The sequence below is a fragment of the Centruroides sculpturatus genome, unplaced genomic scaffold (assembly GCF_000671375.1).
Source record: "Centruroides sculpturatus isolate CEXI.00-Female unplaced genomic scaffold, Cexi_2.0 scaffold246, whole genome shotgun sequence".
NCBI classification, from domain to species: Eukaryota; Metazoa; Arthropoda; class Arachnida; order Scorpiones; family Buthidae; genus Centruroides; species Centruroides sculpturatus.
The window spans coordinates 695,568-717,473 of NW_019384771.1; the positions used below are offsets into that span (position 1 = coordinate 695,568).

A 21,906-nucleotide genomic window follows, 5' to 3' on the forward strand; every position below is an offset into this window, starting at 1 on the left:
AGCAAAAGCCAGTAATTTTAACCGTGTACAGAAATATACAAGATTTACACCCAAGCCCCGTGGGCTCTACCAAAAAAAAAATCTTGTACAGATCGTCTGACGGGTGTTTCCACGAGAATGCGCGACTCAAAAGATTTGGTTTAGGAACACTGTAGTTTATGTAAATTGTAAGAATATACCAATAACAATTTATAACAAGAACTACTCAAAAGTTTAATTTGCATTCACATGTAACAATATTACTTTTCATTAAACAAATTGTCCATAATAAAAAGAAATTAAACTAATGGTGTAATTTATTTGCTGTTTCTTGTTTTTGTTGAATTAGATTTCTCAGTGCAATTGGTGCCAACTGAAGTGGTGTTTTCTTTTCCTAACAAATGAAAAAAATATATTAATAAATAACTTTTTGATCCAAACATCAATATTAATCAGGATAAATCTTACCCCGTTACCCCGATTAGTCTTATCTGTTTATTCAGAATAAATTAAATTGCAATGTGACATCATTTTTCCAGTTAATTCCAGCAGAAGACTAGTGACATGAATCATGGCATTAAACTGGGTTGCAGAAAAGATCAATATTCTAACAACAACTATGGCTAGTTGCAAGAGTTTAAACTGCATTTAACCTTGAGATTAAATGCACAGAACTACAGGTTAAAACTTCTTTTCTGATATTAACAAGTCTTTTAAAATTTAATGATTTTCCACAATCACATGCACACCAAAACAGGGTTTGTAGTATTTTAATGGCACTATTTGTTAAGTTGACAAAGTCAAACTTAAAAATAATCATTAAATCTATTGAAATTAAGTTGTGTATAATATATTTTGTGATATTCAAACTGTACTGCTACTGATATTTCTATGTTAAATTCATTTATTTAAAATTTTGTATATTTTGAAATTTCTTTGATGCATCATCAATTATGATTTTTAAATGGATTTCAGTAGCCATTTTCTCTAATTTAACTGTTAAAGCAAGTTAATGGGGACAATATGTTAAATCATTCAAAAATGTAGTGCTTTCATCACTACATTTATTCTGACCCACCTCTTATAACAAATCCTGGCAAATTGCCAGTTCTTTAAATTTTAGGAAAGGAAAAGAAATTAACTGAATTAAAAAAATAGTTCAAACATTCAAGATTGGAGAAAAGGCTAAAGCTAGGGACTCAAGGGTCAGTGAATTAATAACACAATCACTCATAAGACAAAAGTATATACTTTTGATTACAGTTCTCTTTTTTTTGTTTAAACTCATGGATAAGGAAATTGTTTTTTTAATTGTAATAATTAAAAAACAATCCTTTTCAAGACTAAATTCACCAAATGTTTTAATTCATTTTGTACTAAGAAACAAGAAAGCTAAGAGTAAAAACTTTTTTGATTTTAAAACTTAAGGAATTTCAGAGGTTTCCTAATGCTTACAAATGGAAATTCGTCATGCAAGGCCAGAAAAGGAGTGTCCTGGTAGTTTTTCTTAATGACATTTATTTAATCAGTTCTTCATAAACTTGTGATTATAATAATCCATGACATCATCATGAATGAAAGATTCTGAACTCAATAAATTTATCTTGAATAATGTGATTCAAACCTGGATTCGGTAGATTTCTGTTTTACTGGATGTCCATCTGGTTATAATATTCTGTGGGATAACTATTTAACACAAATGTATAAAGTACACATTAAAATTACACCATACATTATTCTATTAGTCCATTAACTGTGCTAATGCAAAATGTTAAAAAAAAATAAAATCTTAGTACCTACTGGATCTGATCTGAGGTTACCAAATTGGGCTTCTCTAGTTTCTGATATTGAGGACTATTCACTGTGGTGAAAATCTGATTTGCATGTATTTTTTTGTAATATATTTAGTGGTGTTAAATAAGTATTCCATATTAAACCTTTAAATATGTTACAACAAATGTTTTCCATCCCCTTGGGACCTGCGTCAGGTCAAAAAATGTTCAATATAATTAGAATGCTTTTTTGACAATCCAGACAACATACTAATTCACTTAATTTTTTTTATATGTTGTCTGGATTGTCAAAAAAGCATTCTAATTATATTGAACATTTTTTGACCTGGAGGTGGAGGGGATGGAAAACATTTGTTATAACATCTTTAAATTATACCAGCAAATATAATTTAAATGTTTTAGTGGTGTTATTTAATAGTGTTCTGAATTTTCCAAAGCCAGTTATAGTCTGTAAGCAATGCTGGCTAAGATATATTGAAAGTTAGTGCTAGCCCTAATGAGAGTCAAAGCTAAATTCAACTTCTTACTAGAAAGAGACATTGCCAAAGGATCAAAGTTTTCCATTTTTCCATATACATCTACCAACGGAATGTCAATCTCCCCTTCCAAGATTAAGATTATTATGCCTAAGGAAAGCCATTAGAATGACCACATGAGAGATGTACTCCAAGCTCAATAATTTGGTTAAGTTTGAGAACCACCTATTTGACCAAGACCCAAACACAGTATATCAGTCTGTTGACTTCATACAGTCTTGTATGCTGATAACCTAACACCCTACAAAATAGATATGGCAAAAAGCTGAGATGGATCTACACAAAGCAGAAAAGGGACAAAAGTGATCACAGATATGCAATTAATTTGATGGGATAGTATCTCTCCTCCAAATTTTCTCATCAATACCATGAAACTAGGTCCCATATTACTCTGGGATATACAGCAAGTCTGAACATATGATACCAAATTTAGAAAGACTTATTTCCTGTATGAAAGAAAGTTACAAAGAATTCTACAGATGGAAAGTGGCATTTAAAGCCAGAAACTTAAAGAGCGATCAACAAGATGCACTTTTCTGGAATGATCTCTACAGGAATAATCCTGTAGAGATCATTCCAAAGTGGCTGGCGGACATCATCATCATGGTTTTAAAGGCTGATAAGAATAAAACTTTAGTATTATTGAAGACAACTATACACAAGGGGATGTTGAATCAATACATTATTGACACAGAATGTGAACTAATCAGTGAAGGGTATATAGACAGCTTACAAGCATGTGTCACCAAATTCATACATTCCCTCACCCCAGAAAATTAAATTTGAATAGGGCAGTAGTATGAACTACTGATACCCCTAGGTTGTTTGCTTTTTCCAAAATGCATAAACCAAGTACCTTGTTAAGACCAATAGTATACAAAGCCAAATCACCCATCACCCACTTAGTAAATGGTGTACCTCATCATCTAACATCACATTTAAAAAATTATAAATTTACAATTCAAAATGCACAAGATCTAGCAGAATTACAAAATATTGGATTAACTAATAACAAACACATCACAGTTTTACTTTTTGTATCCTTATATCCATCTGTTAAATTAGAGCCTTGCTTCTGTGCCTTACAGGATTTGTTATTCCAGGTAGTTTAAAGCTCTGTACACTACCATCAAATTTTAGAATTAGCTCACATGCTATGCCACACTTCATGTTTTCAATACAATAACAAAATAAACTTACAAAAAATTTACCTATGCAAATTAGTGATACGCAACTTAGAACACAATATTCTACCATCATTCCTTCATCACATAGAAGAGATATATTGATCACTTGGAGAGCTGAGCCAGATAACTTCATACAATGCATTAACTACAACCCTTATAGTCTTACACTTAACCTAGAATAATTCAGCGACAAACACGCCCACTTCCTAAATCTGAACATCTATCTTAAAAATGGCCAGATTGAAACATGTTTACTATGAACTAGGGTACCAGCCATTATTCATAATGGCAGCCTCACATGATCTTTATACATACAAAATAGCAGTGTTTAGAGCACTTACAAAAAGAGCCTACACCCACTGCACATAGATTGTTAGCACAAGGCAAGAATTAAAACATAGAAAAAATAGCAGTAGTACACGGTTAACCTAGAACAGTGGTGCAAGGTTTAGCAGAGAACTATATTAAAAGAATGAATGATTATCACACTTGTTAACATTGGAAGTGGTGTGATAAGGCAAACATATACTAATTGATTACAACTGGGGATTAAAGGCTTTATACAAAGAAATTGCCAGTTATAGAGTGTTCAATAACATACAGGCATAACCCATCAGTTATTAAGAAATGGCAAAGATGCCATTTCTTAATAACTGATATAGTGTATAGTATACCTGTGAGGGATGATAGATTTCATAGAGATCTGGTGGAAAACGGCTGGCGGAGCATAAGTATGATATACAAAACAAAAAGCAGACTGGCTTGCTGAAGTTTAGCTTCTATGTCAGTGTCAGATGTTTATATTTCTATAGGGCAGTCTCATTAAACACACCATTTGCACCAATCAAATCAAAATTTTAGCAGCTCTGGAAAGTTTTAAAGCCAAACTAAAGAGGGAATGTATCAATTTTAAGGAGGAGGTGAACATTTTGTATGCATGTCAGTCATTTTTCGACGATCCAGACAAGTGAATTAGTTTCTTATGTTTTTATAAATGTTAAGATTTAAAATAAAAATTAACCAATACATTTAAAAAAAAAAATTTTAACATTAGCATTCAATTTAAAATAAACACTGATATGTGAATTTTGATGTATACTTGTTCTAATGTTTACAGTTCCTATAATTTTTAAAATATTTAAATTCAAACGTTTAGCATTCTAATTATATCAAACATTTTTTGACCTAATGCAGATCCTAAGGGGATCAATAATGTTTGTCGTAACATATTTAAATTAAATTATATTTGCTGGTATAGTTTAAAGGTTTTAGTGGTGTTATTTAAAAGTCTATAACCAGCTTTGGAAAATTCAGAAAAATGGGATACTAAAATTTTATTCTGTATATTCAAAAACACCACAATTTAATGAATATTTTAGTCCAATAAGTGAATGTTTAAAATGTTTTCAATTATATTTTATTATAATGATCAAGTAGTTGCATATCTGGATGGATAGAGTGGAGAACAAATTTATGCAGCACCTGCTGACATATGACCTCCTTGTACTAAAACATTCTTTACAAATGACTGAGATACTAGAAATGAGATAACATCAAAAAATTATGATGCTTACGGATTATTTTCAAAGGTTTTTATAATACTAATTATAAACATCTGAATTTAAGAATGTAATAATTTTAAAATAATTGCTTAATATTTGTCTGTTAACCATTTACTTCAGAGAGACAGGGTTACTACTGAAATTTTTGTTTTAAATTCCATAACTTTCCCTGACCCTCATGTCCCTGACAGTACAGCACATTGACAAAATAGAACAGCATATGACTTTCTATGCAAATATGATATTGCTTCTTTAACTTTTTAATTAGTTATTTTTTCTAATTGTTGAATAATTAAAATAAAAATAAAATGGTTTATCCTGTTATTAATCTACAACCATAAATAATGGCTTTTTATTTTTTTCAAAGCCACATATACAGGACTTATTAATGAATAATATATCTAATTCATGTATAAAAGTACAGTAAAGCATCGATTATCCGACTCAATTGGGGACTCAGGTTGGTTGGATAACAAAAAATCGGATAACTGAAAAGAATGAAAAAAATACATTATTAGTATAGTATATTAGTATATCCCATGTAATTAGTATATCGCTACTAACCAACTTAGCGTTGAATTTTCATCGATGTTAAGCCTAACAATTTTTTTTTTAAATAATAATTGTCACTATTGTATTGTTAAAAATTATTTTATTGCTCACAAAACAAACAACCACTCATAATTAGAAAATTAAGTCTTGTTTAAATACTGGCCTCCCTTCAATGGTCGAGCCGGTTGCCAGCTAAAACACGCAAAAATTTAACAAAAATAATATTAAAGTAGCTAAGACATAGCCAAATACTGTAGTGCCACATCACTAGCGGACATTTGAAACTTGCCAACTAGAACGGCCGGTTAACCAATGTGACAGTTAATCGGGGGTCGGATAATCGATGCTCTACTGTATATATTTATTAAATTTCCTAAACTTTATAAAATATTAATCAACTGGGAAAAAAATGAGAAATTGTTTTGTTATACAGTCAAAATTATTAAAATTATTAGTTCATTAACAACTGTCCTCAAACAGAGTGTAAACTGTAATTGTGAGAAATTTATAGTGTTAAAATATTTCAAAAACTTCAATCAATATTAATTATTAAGACTACAGATTTTTCTCTAAAATTCATAATACTGCATGATTAATACAGCTGTATTAAAATTTACAAATGACAATTGTTATTTCTATATATTATAGGGTAGTTGCACCAGTAAATGACCATGTTGTCAGAAATTTGTTTAACTTAAGCACCATGGCAAGAAAAACAAATGAGAAGCACTGAATTACTGAAAATCAACTACAGTTTGAAATTTTCTCTTTCATTGGTCATTCAGAAATGTGTGATAGTGTTTGTTTCTTGATATGTATGTGTGTAAGGTGTAATCTTGCTTGCATTGTAATAAGGTAAGAATTGTGGCAAGGATTCATATAGCAGCATTTTAAAATAATTATTTATTGATTTTCCTAAGCATTGAGTAAAGAAATAGATTTGTAGATATTTAAAGTATGGTTTTAGTACAAAAATTAATTATAACCTTTAAAGGTGTGTAGATAGGAGGGTAGTCACTCACTGGATCTGAAAAGTGATTCTTCTCCAGTGAAGGAACGTTTCAGTCATTTAATGGTGATAAAGTAATATGTGTTATTTTCATTTCTGAGCACAAAATTCAAAATCTGTGAATGTTGTTTCATACTAATGTATGAGTGAATGACCAAAAAACAGATAAATTTAAAATGGCAGATGAAATAAATAAAAAGAAGAAAGCCTACAGATGTTTTAAACATAGTGAAGAGAATTTATATGCAGCTGTAGAAGTAGTATGTGAAAATAAAATGAGTGCTAATAAGGTTAGCAAAAAATTTAACATTCCAAAAGGAACTTTAATAAATAAACTAGCAGACCCAGCCACGCATTGTTGTGGCTCAAAATGTATCTATTATACATGTATAACACTTCCTCTGTGGGGGGGGGATTTTTTCTAAAAATCCCTTCTTAGTGCACATTTTCTTGACGTACCCTATTAAAACGCAATCAAAATGCAAAAAACCGCATCTAAAATAGTATAATAGAAGCCAAGTTCTTCATGGTAAGCCTTAATCCTGTCCATCTCCCCCCAGTGGGGGAAATTTCGACATGTATATTATATAAAAACATGTGCATATTCGAATGCAACATTGTGTCAAAATTTCAAAGAAATTGGTAGGAACAAACGAACATTACATTTTTATTTATATAGATAGATAAAAGATGATCTGCTTTACTTCGTCCTCACAGAAAAGCAAACTTAGGTTGTCATACTCGCAGAGTTAGCACCATCTGTTAGACATAAAAGCCTTAATCCTAGATGATATCTTTTAATTTACATGAATGTTTAACGGAATAATATACAGCCTATGTCCACCCTGAAGTTCCATTCTAAATATTGGTGAAAGAATTTTTGAAATCGGATGAGTAGTTTCAGAGATTACCTCCTACATCCAAATGTACAAACTTTACCTCTTTATAATATTAGTACAGTATAGATTACATGGAAAGATACCAATAGAGCAAAAAATGGGCCTTGCAGCTACATTAACTAAAGCAGAGGAAGACAGGTCAAAAAAATGGATTGTTGGAAAAGCCAAATTGGGTTTTCCCATGCATCCTGATGAAGTAAAAGATGCAGTTCAGAAAGTTATGAAAGATATGGAATGAAAGAACCCATTTAATGATGATCACCCAGGAAAAAATGGCTAAAGCTTCTTCTAAAAAGGCACCCTAATGTAGCAGCAAAGAATACAGAAGTGATATCCAAAGCTCGAGCATCAGTTTCAGAAGAGATGATAAGGAATTAGTTTCAAGAATTAAATAATTATTTGAGAGAAGAACATGCAAGTGATATTCTGTAAAATCCTTCCCGTATCTTCAATGCAGATGAAACAGGGATATTATTTTGTCCAAAAACTGGCAAACTTCTGGAACCTATAGCTTTTAAGAACTTTTATAACATTGCATCAAGACAAGAAAAACAGTGTATCACAGTTTTGTGTAATTTTTCTGCAAGTGGCTAGTCACTGAATCCTATGATAGTGTTCTTATACTAGAGAATTCCACAGCATATTGCAGATTCAGTTTCAGATGGCTTTGCTGTATTCAGGATGGATGATATGTGCCACATTTTATGAATATGTTACAAATGTCTTCTACCTCTGGCTTCTGGATAAGAATATCCAGTTTTTTTTTTTTAATTGGAAACGTCAGAGACGATTGTATTCCACCCCCCAATAACAAAGAAAAAAAATGATCCCCAATAAAATGATTACAAAATATAAAAGATATAACAGACATAATAAAAAAAAATTATAAATTAAGTAAGACAACAGATACATTATATATTATATAAAATAGATTTACATTTATTTTTAAAAAAATTAAAATCACGATATAGATAAGGTTCAACAGGCTGTATGTGAGATGCTATACGGTAAAAAAAAAAGATCTTTGGGAAAGAGAAAGGCGGAAAAAAGGGATGAAGAAGCATGATGTATTACGAGTTCTTACAGTAGGGATGCGGAGACCTAGCCAGTAATTGAAGATTAGACCATTGAAGTATTTAAAACAGAGAATGCGGTCAATACAATAATACAGTTTCCTGTATTATTGCTTCTTGATGGACATAAATTCCATATAAATGAAAAACTGTATAATTTTTGTATTGAGAAAAGAAATCATCTTTTTTTGCCAAATGCAACTCATATTATCCAGTCTTGTGACGTTGCAATTTTTTGACCACTTAAATGTCAGTGGAGAAATGTTGTCATAAAACACAAGCAACAATCATCAAAATCAGTTTCTAAAACTAACTTTGCATCTTTATTCTTTGAAGCTTAAAAGAAAGCTTTGAAATTGGAACAATTCAACATGGGTTTGAAACATGTGGTTTGTTTCCTTTTGATCCACATAGAATGGATTAGGCAAAATGTATTTCTGCTAAGCGTAAGGAATTGTTTCCCAAAAATAAACCTGATTTATCAATTAATTATGGAGAACTATATAAATGTACACTGCAAATGATAGAAAATGAGATTCCACTTAATTTGTTATCAGATTTCAAGGAAGCCATTGCATCTGATAATAATCAGATAAATTTAGAAAATTATTATTACACTATTGCCTATCTATGAAACACATTTTTGTATGGATTATCAAACCAATAATTTCTATAACATTGTATATATGGTATTTTTGAATTAAAAACATTTTAACAATTATTGATAATATTTTTATTCCAATTTCTTAATCTGAAATTACATGACTGAATTACATAAAATTGCCAACATATATAGTATACAATGGTATAAAATTGCATATAGTATCCTAAAACTCTAGTTTCATTATTAGTCACTTGTGGTCATTCATTAGCCCTCAGCTGGTCAACTACTAGAGCCATATGGTCATTCACCAGTGAATTTTAAATTTTAAAAACATCATTTTAATTTAATCAATATTACAGAAAATTAAAAATTCACTTTTGAATGAGTAGTGTGAGTTCTTGGTAACCAGCAATGACCATTAATTATGTTAAATGTCTGTTTGTCAATGATTATATTCAAATCTCCTTTTCAAGTGCTTAATTGGTCATTTATTGGTGCAATTACCCTATTTGGGACTTAGTCTGATCCCCTGGCATTTTGCAATGCTCTCCTCCCTGTTAGATTTTATAATACTTCACTATAAACAATCACTATTAGTTTTTAAAATTAATCTGCACTATCAGTAAAAGTAGTAAACATCTATAATAATTGTATAAACATTAAACAAAATTTAAAAAATATACAGTGATTACAATTTATAAGGTCTGATTTTGAGTGATTTTTGCATTTTAAGATTGTATTTTAAAATACAGTCTTACAATGCAATAGAATAATAAGTGTAATAAGACTTACATTTTTTTTTACAATTTTAGATTTAATAAGTAAAAATTAAAATTAAATTTTGGCTGATAATATTTACATCAAAATACAGTAATACCCCAAACTTACGTGATAGGTGGGACCGAGTGATAACCGCGTAAGTCGAATTCGCATAAGTCGGGGTATAATTCCGCAATTTGTGTAAAATCCAAATCGGATATATGTAGGCTAATAAACGTTCTCGTTAATCTTATCTCGTCTTTTGATTCATTCACGGTTACAAGAAATCACCACACAGTCTCTCGAGTCTCTGTAGATATAACAAACACAGAAATAAATAACACAAAATAAATTGTAGCTATGTGTCGATTCTGCGCGACATGTCCGAACATGTAAGCTGAACAGTAGTGTGGGGGAAGTGAGTAATCAAGAGTTGTGTGGCACTCAAACAAAAGACGAATTGGCGAGATTTGAAAATCGCGTAACTCTGGGTTCGCGTAAGTCACGGCATTACTGTATATCAAGGCTACAAAGTTGTCTTCAAAATATAAATAAATAAAATGGAATGTGATGTAAAAATTAAAATTAACTCATTTGATTTGATTTGCAAAGTTTAAAGAACTGCTTATGAACTTGGTGTTTAGGTATAGTATCAAAAAATAAAAATTGATGAATAGCACTTGTGCAATCTTTACATTTCTATTATACACACCCACACATTAAGTCAATATTTCACTGTAATAGTTTTAATATTCTTATTATCAACAGTGTATCTTTATTTAAATTGTAAAAGAAAAACTTAATAGAATTTTTGAAAACCTGGAAGAACTACATGTCTAAGTACAAAATACCCCAATGTTTGCCCATGCATTAACCTAGTGTTTCTTAAACTCCACCTTTTGGTAGATCTGTTTAATAAATTTTAATGTGCCATTTATTTAATTTGCATAGTTTGCTGTCAATATATTTGCCTAGATCCTAGCTTTGTTTATAATTGTATATGCTATTCTATGATGATGAAAACATTTGCTTAAATTAAAGCATTCTTTTAATCTAAAATATTTATGTTAACTTATCAGTTTAGTGTTGCATGGCAAATTGTATGGTAGACCTACTTACTTATATGTATAATTTAATTTGCATTTTCCAAACTATGTAATAATAATTATTATATGGTTCATAAATTATGGTTTTATTTTATGTGCAATAATTTTTGGGAAATTTTGGGCCCTGAAAATATTCTGCATGTCTTTTCATAAGTTGCATTGTACCACATTATTTCTTGCTGCCTTTCAGAAGGCTACACTTGGTCTACCTTTTATTGTGAGGAAAAAAAATCAACAAGGCAGCCAAGGAAGCAAATTCCCCGAAAAACAAAACTTCCTACAAAACTTTTTGTAGATGATGAAATTAAAGTTACATAAATGATTATATTTTCATTAAGTTTGATTATTAAATTTCAGAGCAGTAATAATTCTACAATATATAAGAACCAAAAGTAAATCTACATTTTTGGATGTCTTCTATTGTGATAAACAAAATTCAAATTTTTTCATTTTACTTTCATGCAATGAAAAGGAGAGAAATATTTGCATTTTTATAAAATAATATATTTAGACTAAAGATTACGGATTCATATTTAAACATATACAGAAGGAAAAAATCAATTATATCTATAGTATCTATAAGGACTTTAAAACTTACCTTATTAATAATGTCTAATGATGCTCCAGCTTCAATTAATAGCAATACACTTTCAACTTGATTATCTTCACAACCCAAATGTCTAAAAAATTTTAAATTATTATAAAATTAAAAATTTAACTGCTTTGTCATTAGTTTTTGTTATAAGCATAATATTTAAATATTTTAAAATTATGAAGACAACTCTGCTATTCTATCAAAAAAAAGTCCAACAACTAGTATTATTTGCACCATGAATTTCATGAAAGTGTCTGATGAACATATTGGATTTACTGTGTTCTTGTTTGTATGGAGAGATAGTGAGAACAGTGGGACTTCCATTTTATAAAGTTTTATATTAGCATTTCTCTTTTCAGTGAATTATTCTATGGAATGCTGAAAATACATCTTTATATTTAAAAAATTTCTGTATACCGATAACTGTTAAAATGCTAATTTATATCTTTAACAGTTCCATTTCCAGTCAGACATCCCTTAAGGAATGGAGTGAAAACAAAAACACACCACTTTATCATCATCAAACAGTATATTGTGTGAATGTGTATTGTAAAACTCAATGGTTTTCAACCTTTTCCAGTCCAAGTACCTGTCATGAAAATGAAAATTTCATGTACCTCTACATGTCCATAAATTAAAGAGTTAAAGTTTACTTAATAACTTACATAATTAAGTTTTTAGAATCAATTATAATACAAAAATTTTATTTTGTAATTAAATACTATTAATATAACAACAATGACAAATGTTCTCATTACTGTAAATTATCTACAGGAATAATTTGCATTCTAAATAACAATGTATTTAAGAAACAAAAATCTAAAAAAATTTTGAATCACCTAGCCATAAACTTTAAAACTGAAAAAAATTACCAACTTAAAATTACATTTGGCATCCACTACAGGTAATTGTTTTTTTTTTTCTGTGTTTGTCCTAGAACTGCTTCATGTAATCAAGCTTGGGAAATTCTGGTGTAATATGAAATGGGTTTACCAAAATTATGCTCATCAGGTCTAAATTTAGTAAATGTTTGTGAACTAAACATGAACTACAAACAAGCAATTATTTATTGTGACAATATCAGGCTGCAATTTTTAATCATATTTTTAATTTATTTAATTTAAAATATATGTTCTCCACCTCAAATTAGTATTGTCTTGCCCCTATACATCATACTTTTCTGTTAGCAATGGAATTGTGCCAGTCATCTATTACAGTAGAGTGTCGTTTATCCGAAGGTCGGTTATCCGAAGGAATTTCAGTCGACAAATTTAAATTTTCGCCAGTGCTGTGGCGCTGTAATCTTTGGCTATGTCTTCGGCTACTCAAATATTTTACGATTTTGATACTAAATTAACTTCTGAAGTATAATTTTTTATTGTTTTTATATTTTTCAATATATTTATTTTGTTCGTACAAAATAAAAAAATAATTTTTAATGATACAATAGTCTTCGTTAGGCTTAACATCGACGAAAATTCAATGCGAAGCGACACGCAATGGAGAAAAATTTCAACACGGGATAAATTAATATATTTTTTCGTACATAATTGGTTATCCGAAAAATAAGTTATCCGAACAACCCCAGTCCCCAATTGATTCGGATAAACGACGCTCTACTGTAATTGCTTTCAAGGGAAAAATTGTGTGTGAAATCCGCGAATTTAATGCATTTGTCAAAAAAAAAAAAAAATGCAGTTGTCGGGCAAAAACAATGTAAACAACTCAGATAGAAAAAAACGCTCCTGGTGAGAATTAGATCGAAGGTCACCCTTTGTTATAACAATTAGATGGGAAAGTTGACACATAGGTGTCAAGAATGCACCATTAATGTCAACATGTGACAATCATATGACTCCTTTCCCACAACAACTGAACAAAAGCTCGAGCCCCCGGAAGCTCAGCGCGCATCTGCACATGGAAGTTATTTCTGTACTTGTGCCAGTCGATCTCCATGCAAAAGAATTGGATCCTGTCGGAGAAGACGCCGGACAGAAGACACAAAGGACTACCACCTCTTCCATACAGACGATGTGCCAACTCTCCATTACTCCAAGAGGTATTTACCATATTTTACGGACTATAAGACGCACTTTTCTCTTGGAAAAATTGCCTCCAAAATTCAGGTGCATCTTATACTCGAAATTAATATAAAAATGTCCAGTGTTTGATTTAAAATTCCCGAGTCTTAAAAATGGCTATATATTTGATGCTGCGGGAAACCTATCTTTATCTGGCAACATTGAATTCAACTGGCAGCAGCAGTGCACCGATGCGACAAACATGAGTTGTGGGGTGTTGGGATAGAATTGTCTGGACGTACGATTCCTGCGTCTTTTCTCTTTTCAAATGAGCAACGGCTGTTGCCGTAGAAACTCGGATTACAAGACGACAGGTGGTTCTGAATCCACGACCACAGATTGGCCAGCGATCATTGTGCGACCATTGTACGATCAGCAGACGTCCAGTAGTGTTACTAAGCATTGATTGGTGAATCAGCGTTTGCTTCAATCCATATAAAAGGATTGAATTTAGGCGGTAAAAATGGTAAAAATGTTATTTTTTTAAAAAATTGCTTAAAAATTAAGGTGCATCTTATAGTCCGTAAAATACGGTAGGGGATATTTTAGAACTTGTAAAATTGCTCTCTCTCTCTCTCTCCCTAAAGTTAGGCAAGTGACATAGACGAGAATAGTCACCCATTTTATGTAGATAGTGTAGTATAATCGCATTTAACCTTAGTATTCTTTTTGCCTCCTGTAACTTAGATTTAGTTATACAATAAATGCTTTGTTTATTTGTTAAACCTGACTCCTGTCATTGAAGATGCACTCCCCACTCACTTTTTGCCCTCCTAGCCATCCGACGACTCCGAGACCAGGTTTTACCAGCCTGTGCAGTGTAAGTGGTCAGGAAGGATTAACCCCTAGCCCTCTGCTTGTCTCACATTTGAATTGAAATCATGTGACTTCTGGTTTGCATCAGAAGTTTGTATATAGTTAATTGGGGCCTCCTGCTTCTAAGGTTTCCATATCTGGTTTAATTTTTAATCTATCTAATTCTGTTCTCAAGATTAAGGAAAGACAGATGGATGACAGTAGGAATTTATAGGTCTACAATTTTTTCAAGTTGTAACCCAAATACTTTGTGCTTTCCTGAAAACAATTTGTTATATAGAAGTACAGTTATATATTGTTTACAGAACTTAAATAAATGAAATAAAAGGCACAAGGTGATTGAAAGAATGATAAAATAACCTACAAATAAAAGTCAATACTGCTAATTTTAAAATATTGAAAAAAATTCATTTTTAAATTGTCAGACTTACAATGGTGTGTTTCCTGCACAGTCTTGAGGTTGAAGATCTAACTTTTTCTGTGAAAGAAATAATCTTACTATTTTAGAATTTCCTTTAGAAGCTGCTCTATGTAATGGTGTACTACCCATGTGATCACCTATATTAATGTTAGCATTGTATCTTAATAATAATTCTGCAACCTGTCATAAAAATAAAAAATAAAAGATTAGATAAAAGTGTAAACAAATAAAAAAATTTATGACATTTTAAAAATAAATTACGATCATTTTTGTTTTTTTTCTTTAATTAAGTATGAATATAGTTTTATAATTTATAAACATTTAACTGAATAACAACTAAACTTAAAATTTTTTACCTCAAATTTATTTTTGGAGGCAGCATAATGTAAAGCACATTGTCCCATTTGGTTCACAGCATTAACATCAGCACCTTTTTCAATTAATGCTAAAACAATATCTTCTCTACCAACTGACGATGCTATTATCAAAGGAGTCCATTTTGACTACAAGATAATAATTATTAATTTATTTGCACATACTTTTTGATAATGTGACTTAATTATTAGTATATTTATAAATTTTAAAAGCTATTGTTATATATGTTATATATGGCACTATGGCCCAAGACAAATCAAGTTATGCACTTGTTATCTTACCTAATTAGTTTCTTTTATCAATATTATCCAATAGCTAGCATAAAAAGTTCTGTAATTTATTACAGAAAAATTTTTAAATCTGATATATCCAACAGCATTTCTTGTAAGCAAGAAAAATTACCCCGAAATACCCACATCTAACCACTCTCTTCTCCTTCTGCAGGAAGTCATTTATGAATGATATATAGTAGAATCTGAGATAACACAAAATAATACTGTATTTATGACAGCTTTTATGAATTATATGAAAAGTAGTTTATTCATTTATGGGTTAATTAGATAATGCAAAACCTTGGTTAATTGAGGTTCTACTATATTTTGTCTGTTCTTTAAAGTGTTTGATTTTCTCATACAAGCTCTCAGATTACCAGTTTCAGTTATAAAGGTTACAATATACTCAAGACCTTAAAGAAATAATTTTTAATCAAGTGCACGTATGCTGCAACCTTTATAATTACAATATTACATAAATACACATATTAAATGAAGCTTAAATAAATAGGTTATTATACCAATACTCTTGTTAACAGTGCAAATGACCGAAGATTACAAGAAATGGATTTAACTTTGTGAAGTAATACTTAATGTTAAAATTTCCAAAATTATGAAACGAATTACCCATCATAGTCAAAAATACCCAAAAATAGGGTAATCACCAGCACATTGGCAATGTCAATCTCTAAATCAAAAAGATACAGCTGCCAGTAAGATTGCAGATGCAAATGACATTGTTGGGACCTTAATAGAGCTGGGGTCCTATTCTGAGCTCTTCTGATAACTCAACGAGAGCAATACATGGGAAATTTGATAAGTCCCCTTAGCAAAAGGCAGTTAATGAACCTTAGACAAATTGCTATTCTGTGCTCCACGTTAAGTGGGTTTCGCTACGAGTAGTTGGTTGAGCTGCATCTGGGTTCCACACTATCAATAGCTATTATGCTTTAACCAATCACAGTTTAGTTAACATCGTATTCTTGTCACGTGACAGCAACCCGCCATTTTCTAAGCAAAGCACATGGTTTTAGCATTGTCATGTATTTTTGTTATAAAATGTCAAAGAAAGGACAATGAAGCCAGCAAACTACAAGTTGCCAGTTTGAGATGCTTGTTAATTTTATGGAAGACAACCCTAAATTAATGTCAGGGAAGTTAGATGCTCCCTTTACTATAAAAGATTGCCAGAAATTGTGGCAAGAAATAGCCAATCGTCTGAATTCTGATGAAGTCGGCTCACAAAAAGATCCTGAAAGATGGCGAAAAGTAACTGATAGCTTTGAATATAAATATGTAAATATCATTTTAATTTATACAAATGCGGATGAAACCTATTTCAGAAATAATGTTCATACTATAGTTACTTACTTTAAATTTTAACAAGAAAGCAATTACATTATTCATACAATATTCATAAATAGTTAAGGTTATTATTTTTAAGCAATACAACAACATAGTTTATTAACTCTCTCTCCAATTGCTCGTGAAGTAAAACTGTTCTTACACCAAAAGACGCCGAGTTGTTTTCACTTTCGTTATGTTCCTAATGGCAGCTTGAGTGTGATTGATAACAAAAGCTTAGTTATCACATTTGGCTATCAGAATCGAAAACAAAACGTATGGCTTGGAATAGCATTTTCACAGTTGATTAAACGCGAATCACACGGTTCCAATAGAAATTGGTTTTTATCGTATTTGTTAGCTTAACGATACTACTCAGAATAAGTCCCCTGTAGACCATGCCCTTAGGAACAAAAAAGTCAAAGGAACCATACCTTTATATGTGACCCTTAACAAGATATAGTCCTCTCAAAATTAGCCTACTTCCAGGACTACAGGAAGTCACAACGTGCATTCTGTCAAGCCTATCACACATTTAACAGGCAGTCCAGTATGGTGGTCAGACATTCTAATAATATTTATTAGTAAATAGTAAAGAAAACATGCAACACTTTGTGAGATATTCACCTCCGAATGTGGAACCCCACCGGTGGAAGTTCCAGTCGCCATCTTTCTTATAGACATTGTGTTTGCAAGCAAGTTACGTATTAGACATGGCAATCAGTGGTTTAACAAAATGCGTCAACTTCTACTGGCCAAAACAGTTTCTATCCCAAATCAGTACTAATGCCTATTCTCCACGCTCCTGTGTCAGTGAAGGCAAGCAATAACGAGCCTTAACTGATGCTCGCAAACTCATGCACTTGGCACTCACATTTCAACACCTGCATCCCCTAAACTGTAAAACATCGAGAATAGTCAAGTGGGCCACTCATACCCGACATTGTCTCCCGGGTTAAACAGTTAAATGCAATAGTTTAGTGGAGCATGCAGCACGACTCCTGATTGTGCCCCAGAAACAGGCTGATTTCGGGGAGCCGTCCGTATCTTGCGAAGGGCCACAGGTAGAGGTACAGTTCCCTAGACTTTTTTGTTCCTACGGACACTCTCTACATCTCCGTTAATACCCCAGCAGTGTCATTCACATGTGCAATTGTGCCAGAGGGTTAATAACTGTTTTAAATAAGTAATAGGTGAGGGTGACTGACTGACATAACTCACATCGTCTTTAGCGTCTACTTCAGAGCCCAGCTGCAAAAGATAATCCACAATATCTTTTCTACCTCCAGAAGAGGCCCAATGAAGAGGAATCCTTCCCGCCTATAGAAGTAAACAAACTTACTATTAATTAACAAAATGCCAAAGATAAATATCATACTACGTTACAAACGAACAATTTACCGAATCCGTAGCTCGAATTAAGTCGTTGTTTTCTTCTATTTTACTTTTTAGCCGACCGGTTTGTCCCTCGTAGGCCAACTTGCATATTTCCAACTCCGACATTTTGAATTTGATACACGGAAATGACGATGAGACTCACTTCCTCCTCGATTATTTATTTATTTAATTTTATATATAAAAATTATTGTCGGAAATGTTAAAAATATTTATTATTATAATGTTTTGATATAAAATTAATATTATATAACTTATATTTTACATTATTTATTTTTTGCGTTTATAGTTTTTTTTTTTTTATTTCTTTCCGGTCTATGGGCTAAAGAGCCTCTGTGTGCTACAGGGACTTTTAAGCAAGCCTATTAAAAATTTAACCAGGCCCGGGTGGTAATGGACGGGCCGCACATATCCGGGAGGACCACCCCCCGAAAAATTATTTCGATCCGTCAGGACTTGATCCCAGGTCCCCCTCTCCCAGAGCGATAGGTTGACATACTAATTGCTCGACCATTTGGCTGTCCCTGTATATAAATTATTATTAAAAAAAACCAATACATAAGAAACATAAGTTACCTTACAACCTCTCACTCCGGAAGACCTGGGTTGGATTCCGGTCGGGTGGAAAAACCTCATGAATTTTTGGGAGCGGTCCGTACGAATATACTAAGCTCCATTCCATCACCACTCGACTGCCCTATCGTAAGCCTGACCGAATTCATAACGGGCTTGCTAAAAAAAATCCTCTTAGTGTCCACAGAGAGGAAAGAATTGAAATGGGCACGTTGCCTGATAAAGCGGCTTTAACACGAACAAGCCAATGATATAGCTCTTTCACTAGAAACGGAGTACGAGATTGATTTGATTATCCAATTGTATTAAAACCGCTTTATCGGGCAACGTGCGCGATATACAGAATAGATACAAGAACAGTACTGTATTTTAAAATTTTTCAAATATTATTAACGGATTAAATAATTTATGTAATTAATAATTTATTACAGAATTTTATTTTAAAAAATAAATAAGATATTATTAAAAGTATTAAAATTCATTAAAAATAATCTTCAAATTTTTATATTTTAGCGGTTAGGTGTCAGGACGAGCGCTGTTAATTTCGGGCAGTGAATCTGCAAAACAATCGAAGTGGTAAGTAGGTCCGAAATCAATTTCTTTTCTTCCTGATTTATCAGTTTGATCGCTTTGCGACTAATTAAACTTTCCACTTCCAACCTAGTTTTAATATAATTGAAGTTGTGTTAGAAGTAATTGCAAGTCATATCAATCAAAATGGCGGAGAGTTCATTTACCGATGCTGGTCGATTGATAAAAATGGAAGTGGATTACAGTTCAACTGTGGACGAAAAACTTCCAATTTGCGAAAAATTAACCAAGGTAAGTCTTTTATTTATATTAAACAATGGTAAGTATATTTGGCCACTTTACAAATATTTATAAAATTTATTCTAAAATAAGCCATTTTACATACTTAATAAAATGGCTATGAAAATTAACCTCTAGGATTTCTCTCTTGTCGTCTTTGTATGGAGTTGTAGACTTGGTTGCCGATTCTCCCGGGAGACTCCCAAAATTTGGTAACGATGGCTGTATTTGGTTGACTTGATTGTTCTGTATTTTTCTGCAGAATGCCTTCTACAGTAGTGCCGTTTTGAAATGTTTTTGGTATTTTCTCATGCTTATTAGCGTCTTTCGTTTACGCTACTTATTGCTACCCGAAACTGATTGACGATGGCCGCTTTTTGTTCCGACGCCTACGTTGCTTGTCATTTGGCGGACGTAACTACGTAACGGCTACCGATTGAAACGTCTTTGCTCGGTTACATCTGTCGATTCTGCCGAACACAGCCAATTTTTCTTGCACTCTTAAATTGAGGTCTATTTGTCTTGTATTTATTTTATGAGATCTACTTTTCAGTTATATGTTAAACAGACTAAAGAATAACTTGCTTTTGATATTGCTGAAAGTAAACAATGTCAAATCTCCCAAAACTTTATTCTTTGAATGGAAATCTCTGAGTTGACTGTTTGGGAATGGTATACAAGCTTAGTTGTAGATTGTTTGGTACTTTTTGGTTAATGGCAATGGGTAAGATTGGAGCTCTGAATGAGGAGTTTCGCACTACCCCAGAATTGTTGACCTTTGTGAGATATTCACCTCCAAAGGTCAGTTTTTAATATGTATCAGTATGCTGCCTATTCTACATGCTTTCATTTAGACATGTTTGTTGTCACTCACACTTTGGTGCCTGGGTGGGAGCAAGCTTCCACCTGGACACCAAATAATTATATAACATCAAGTACTTCATGGACAGTCAAGTGGCTACTTGATGGTGGCATAGTTTCGTGTGGGCTAAATAGTTAAATGTGATAGTCTTTCATGATAGTCTTCTGGAATTCCGTTGACTGAAAAGTACTGATGGATTCTTATATAAGCAAAACATCAAAAGAAACTATGGGTCTAGGAGTGGTCTATTATATGTTTTGCTAGTTTTTCTTGTATCCAATTCAATGTGAAAAAATTTTTTTAAAGAAAAGATAAACTTTCCTCAACTTGTTCAGGCTACCTGCCTGTAAGTTTAGTGCTACTGATAGAGACCTTATGCAGTAAAATAGTGACCTTTGTAGTTACAGAGTTACGACTGAGCTAACATGGAAAATTTGGTAAATTTTTTGTCTGGAATAAAGAAGCAAAATATTTGTAGCATGATAGGATGTAATAATTCTTATAGTAATACCATAGAGTTAGATTTTTTTCTGAATGAAAAAAAGACCCAGTTAGAAGAAAGGCATGGATTAATGCTGTACAAAGGCTTTACTTTTATTTGTCCATCTTCATTAATTATAAAAGCATTCCTAATATGCTTTCTTACCACACCGGGTTGTATATACTCCAAACCAACAACTACCTACAATTAACCATTAACTGGTGCGAAATTCTTTAAAATCGGCGAACATTTTCGATTCCCCTCCTGGGATCTTCTTCAGGCTTACTTCTTTATAGCTTTCGTTATAACCGGATTCTTTAATTCGAATGTCTTTGAAAAAACGTAACGTGCCATTTTTCGAAAAAATTTCCGAAAACGGAAGGAATCCACGTGTTATTTGAAATGTAATTTTCTACCAATGGGGAATCGTTGTGTGCATTACGTCATAAAATTTATTTTATACAATATATTATGATTTATCATCAATTAAAAATTGCCATGCGGCAGAGAGATTTATTTCTTCTTTGAAATTAATGCATGCGGATTTACAATCGGCTTTAAAGATTTCCAGTGCCTCCAAAGTTCTTAGTTGTTCCGTGTGTTGGGTGGTGCGAATAACATGCGCTTCATCGAAGAAAGGTGTGATGTCCGAGTTTGTCGCATACGTAGATAGGGCCGTCGTACACTTATTATGTTCGATGTCTGATTTATGTTCTTTTAATCTTGTGGCCAATGAACGCTTGGTGGATCCGATATACACTAAAGGTCTATCCCATCTGTTATCTTTTAATGGAATACTGTATATCCCTGGCAGCCTATTTG

The 21,906-nt window shown here is 32.1% G+C and overlaps 2 protein-coding genes across 2 annotated transcripts in view; one reads left to right on the forward strand and one right to left on the reverse strand.

The window, feature by feature from the left end:
• Positions 1-126: 126 nt before the first annotated feature.
• Positions 127-19,253, reverse strand: LOC111628989 (26S proteasome non-ATPase regulatory subunit 10-like). The gene is made up of 7 exons (XM_023372851.1): positions 18,935-19,253; positions 18,365-18,509; positions 18,185-18,283; positions 15,329-15,475; positions 14,983-15,152; positions 11,658-11,739; positions 127-373 (listed from the first exon to the last, which is right to left on the reverse strand). The coding sequence occupies exons 2-7, from the start codon at positions 18,464-18,466 to the stop codon at positions 284-286; spliced, it is 690 nt and encodes a 229-aa protein (XP_023228619.1). The 5' UTR covers positions 18,467-18,509; positions 18,935-19,253; the 3' UTR covers positions 127-283.
• A 185-nt stretch (positions 19,254-19,438) lies between these two features.
• The window catches only part of LOC111628992 (26S proteasome non-ATPase regulatory subunit 12-like), a 15,266-nt gene continuing 12,798 nt past the window's right edge, over positions 19,439-21,906 (forward strand). Inside the window, exons 1-2 of the mRNA XM_023372853.1 lie at positions 19,439-19,507; positions 19,596-19,753. Of these exons, the coding sequence (XP_023228621.1) occupies positions 19,649-19,753 (105 nt within the window). The 5' untranslated portion in view covers positions 19,439-19,507; positions 19,596-19,648. The remainder of the gene's footprint in view (positions 19,508-19,595; positions 19,754-21,906) is intronic.

Coding starts and splice junctions, on each gene's coding strand:
- LOC111628989 (XM_023372851.1), bottom strand. CDS start 18,466: ATGTCGGAGTTGGAAATATGCAAGTTGGCCTACGAGGGACAAACCGGT. Junction 15,476..18,184: donor AAGTAGACGCTAAAGACGAT/GTGAGTTATGTC, acceptor ATTATCTTGTAG/TCAAAATGGACTCCTTTGAT. Junction 15,153..15,328: donor CCTCCAAAAATAAATTTGAG/GTAAAAAATTTT, acceptor TTTTTATGACAG/GTTGCAGAATTATTATTAAG.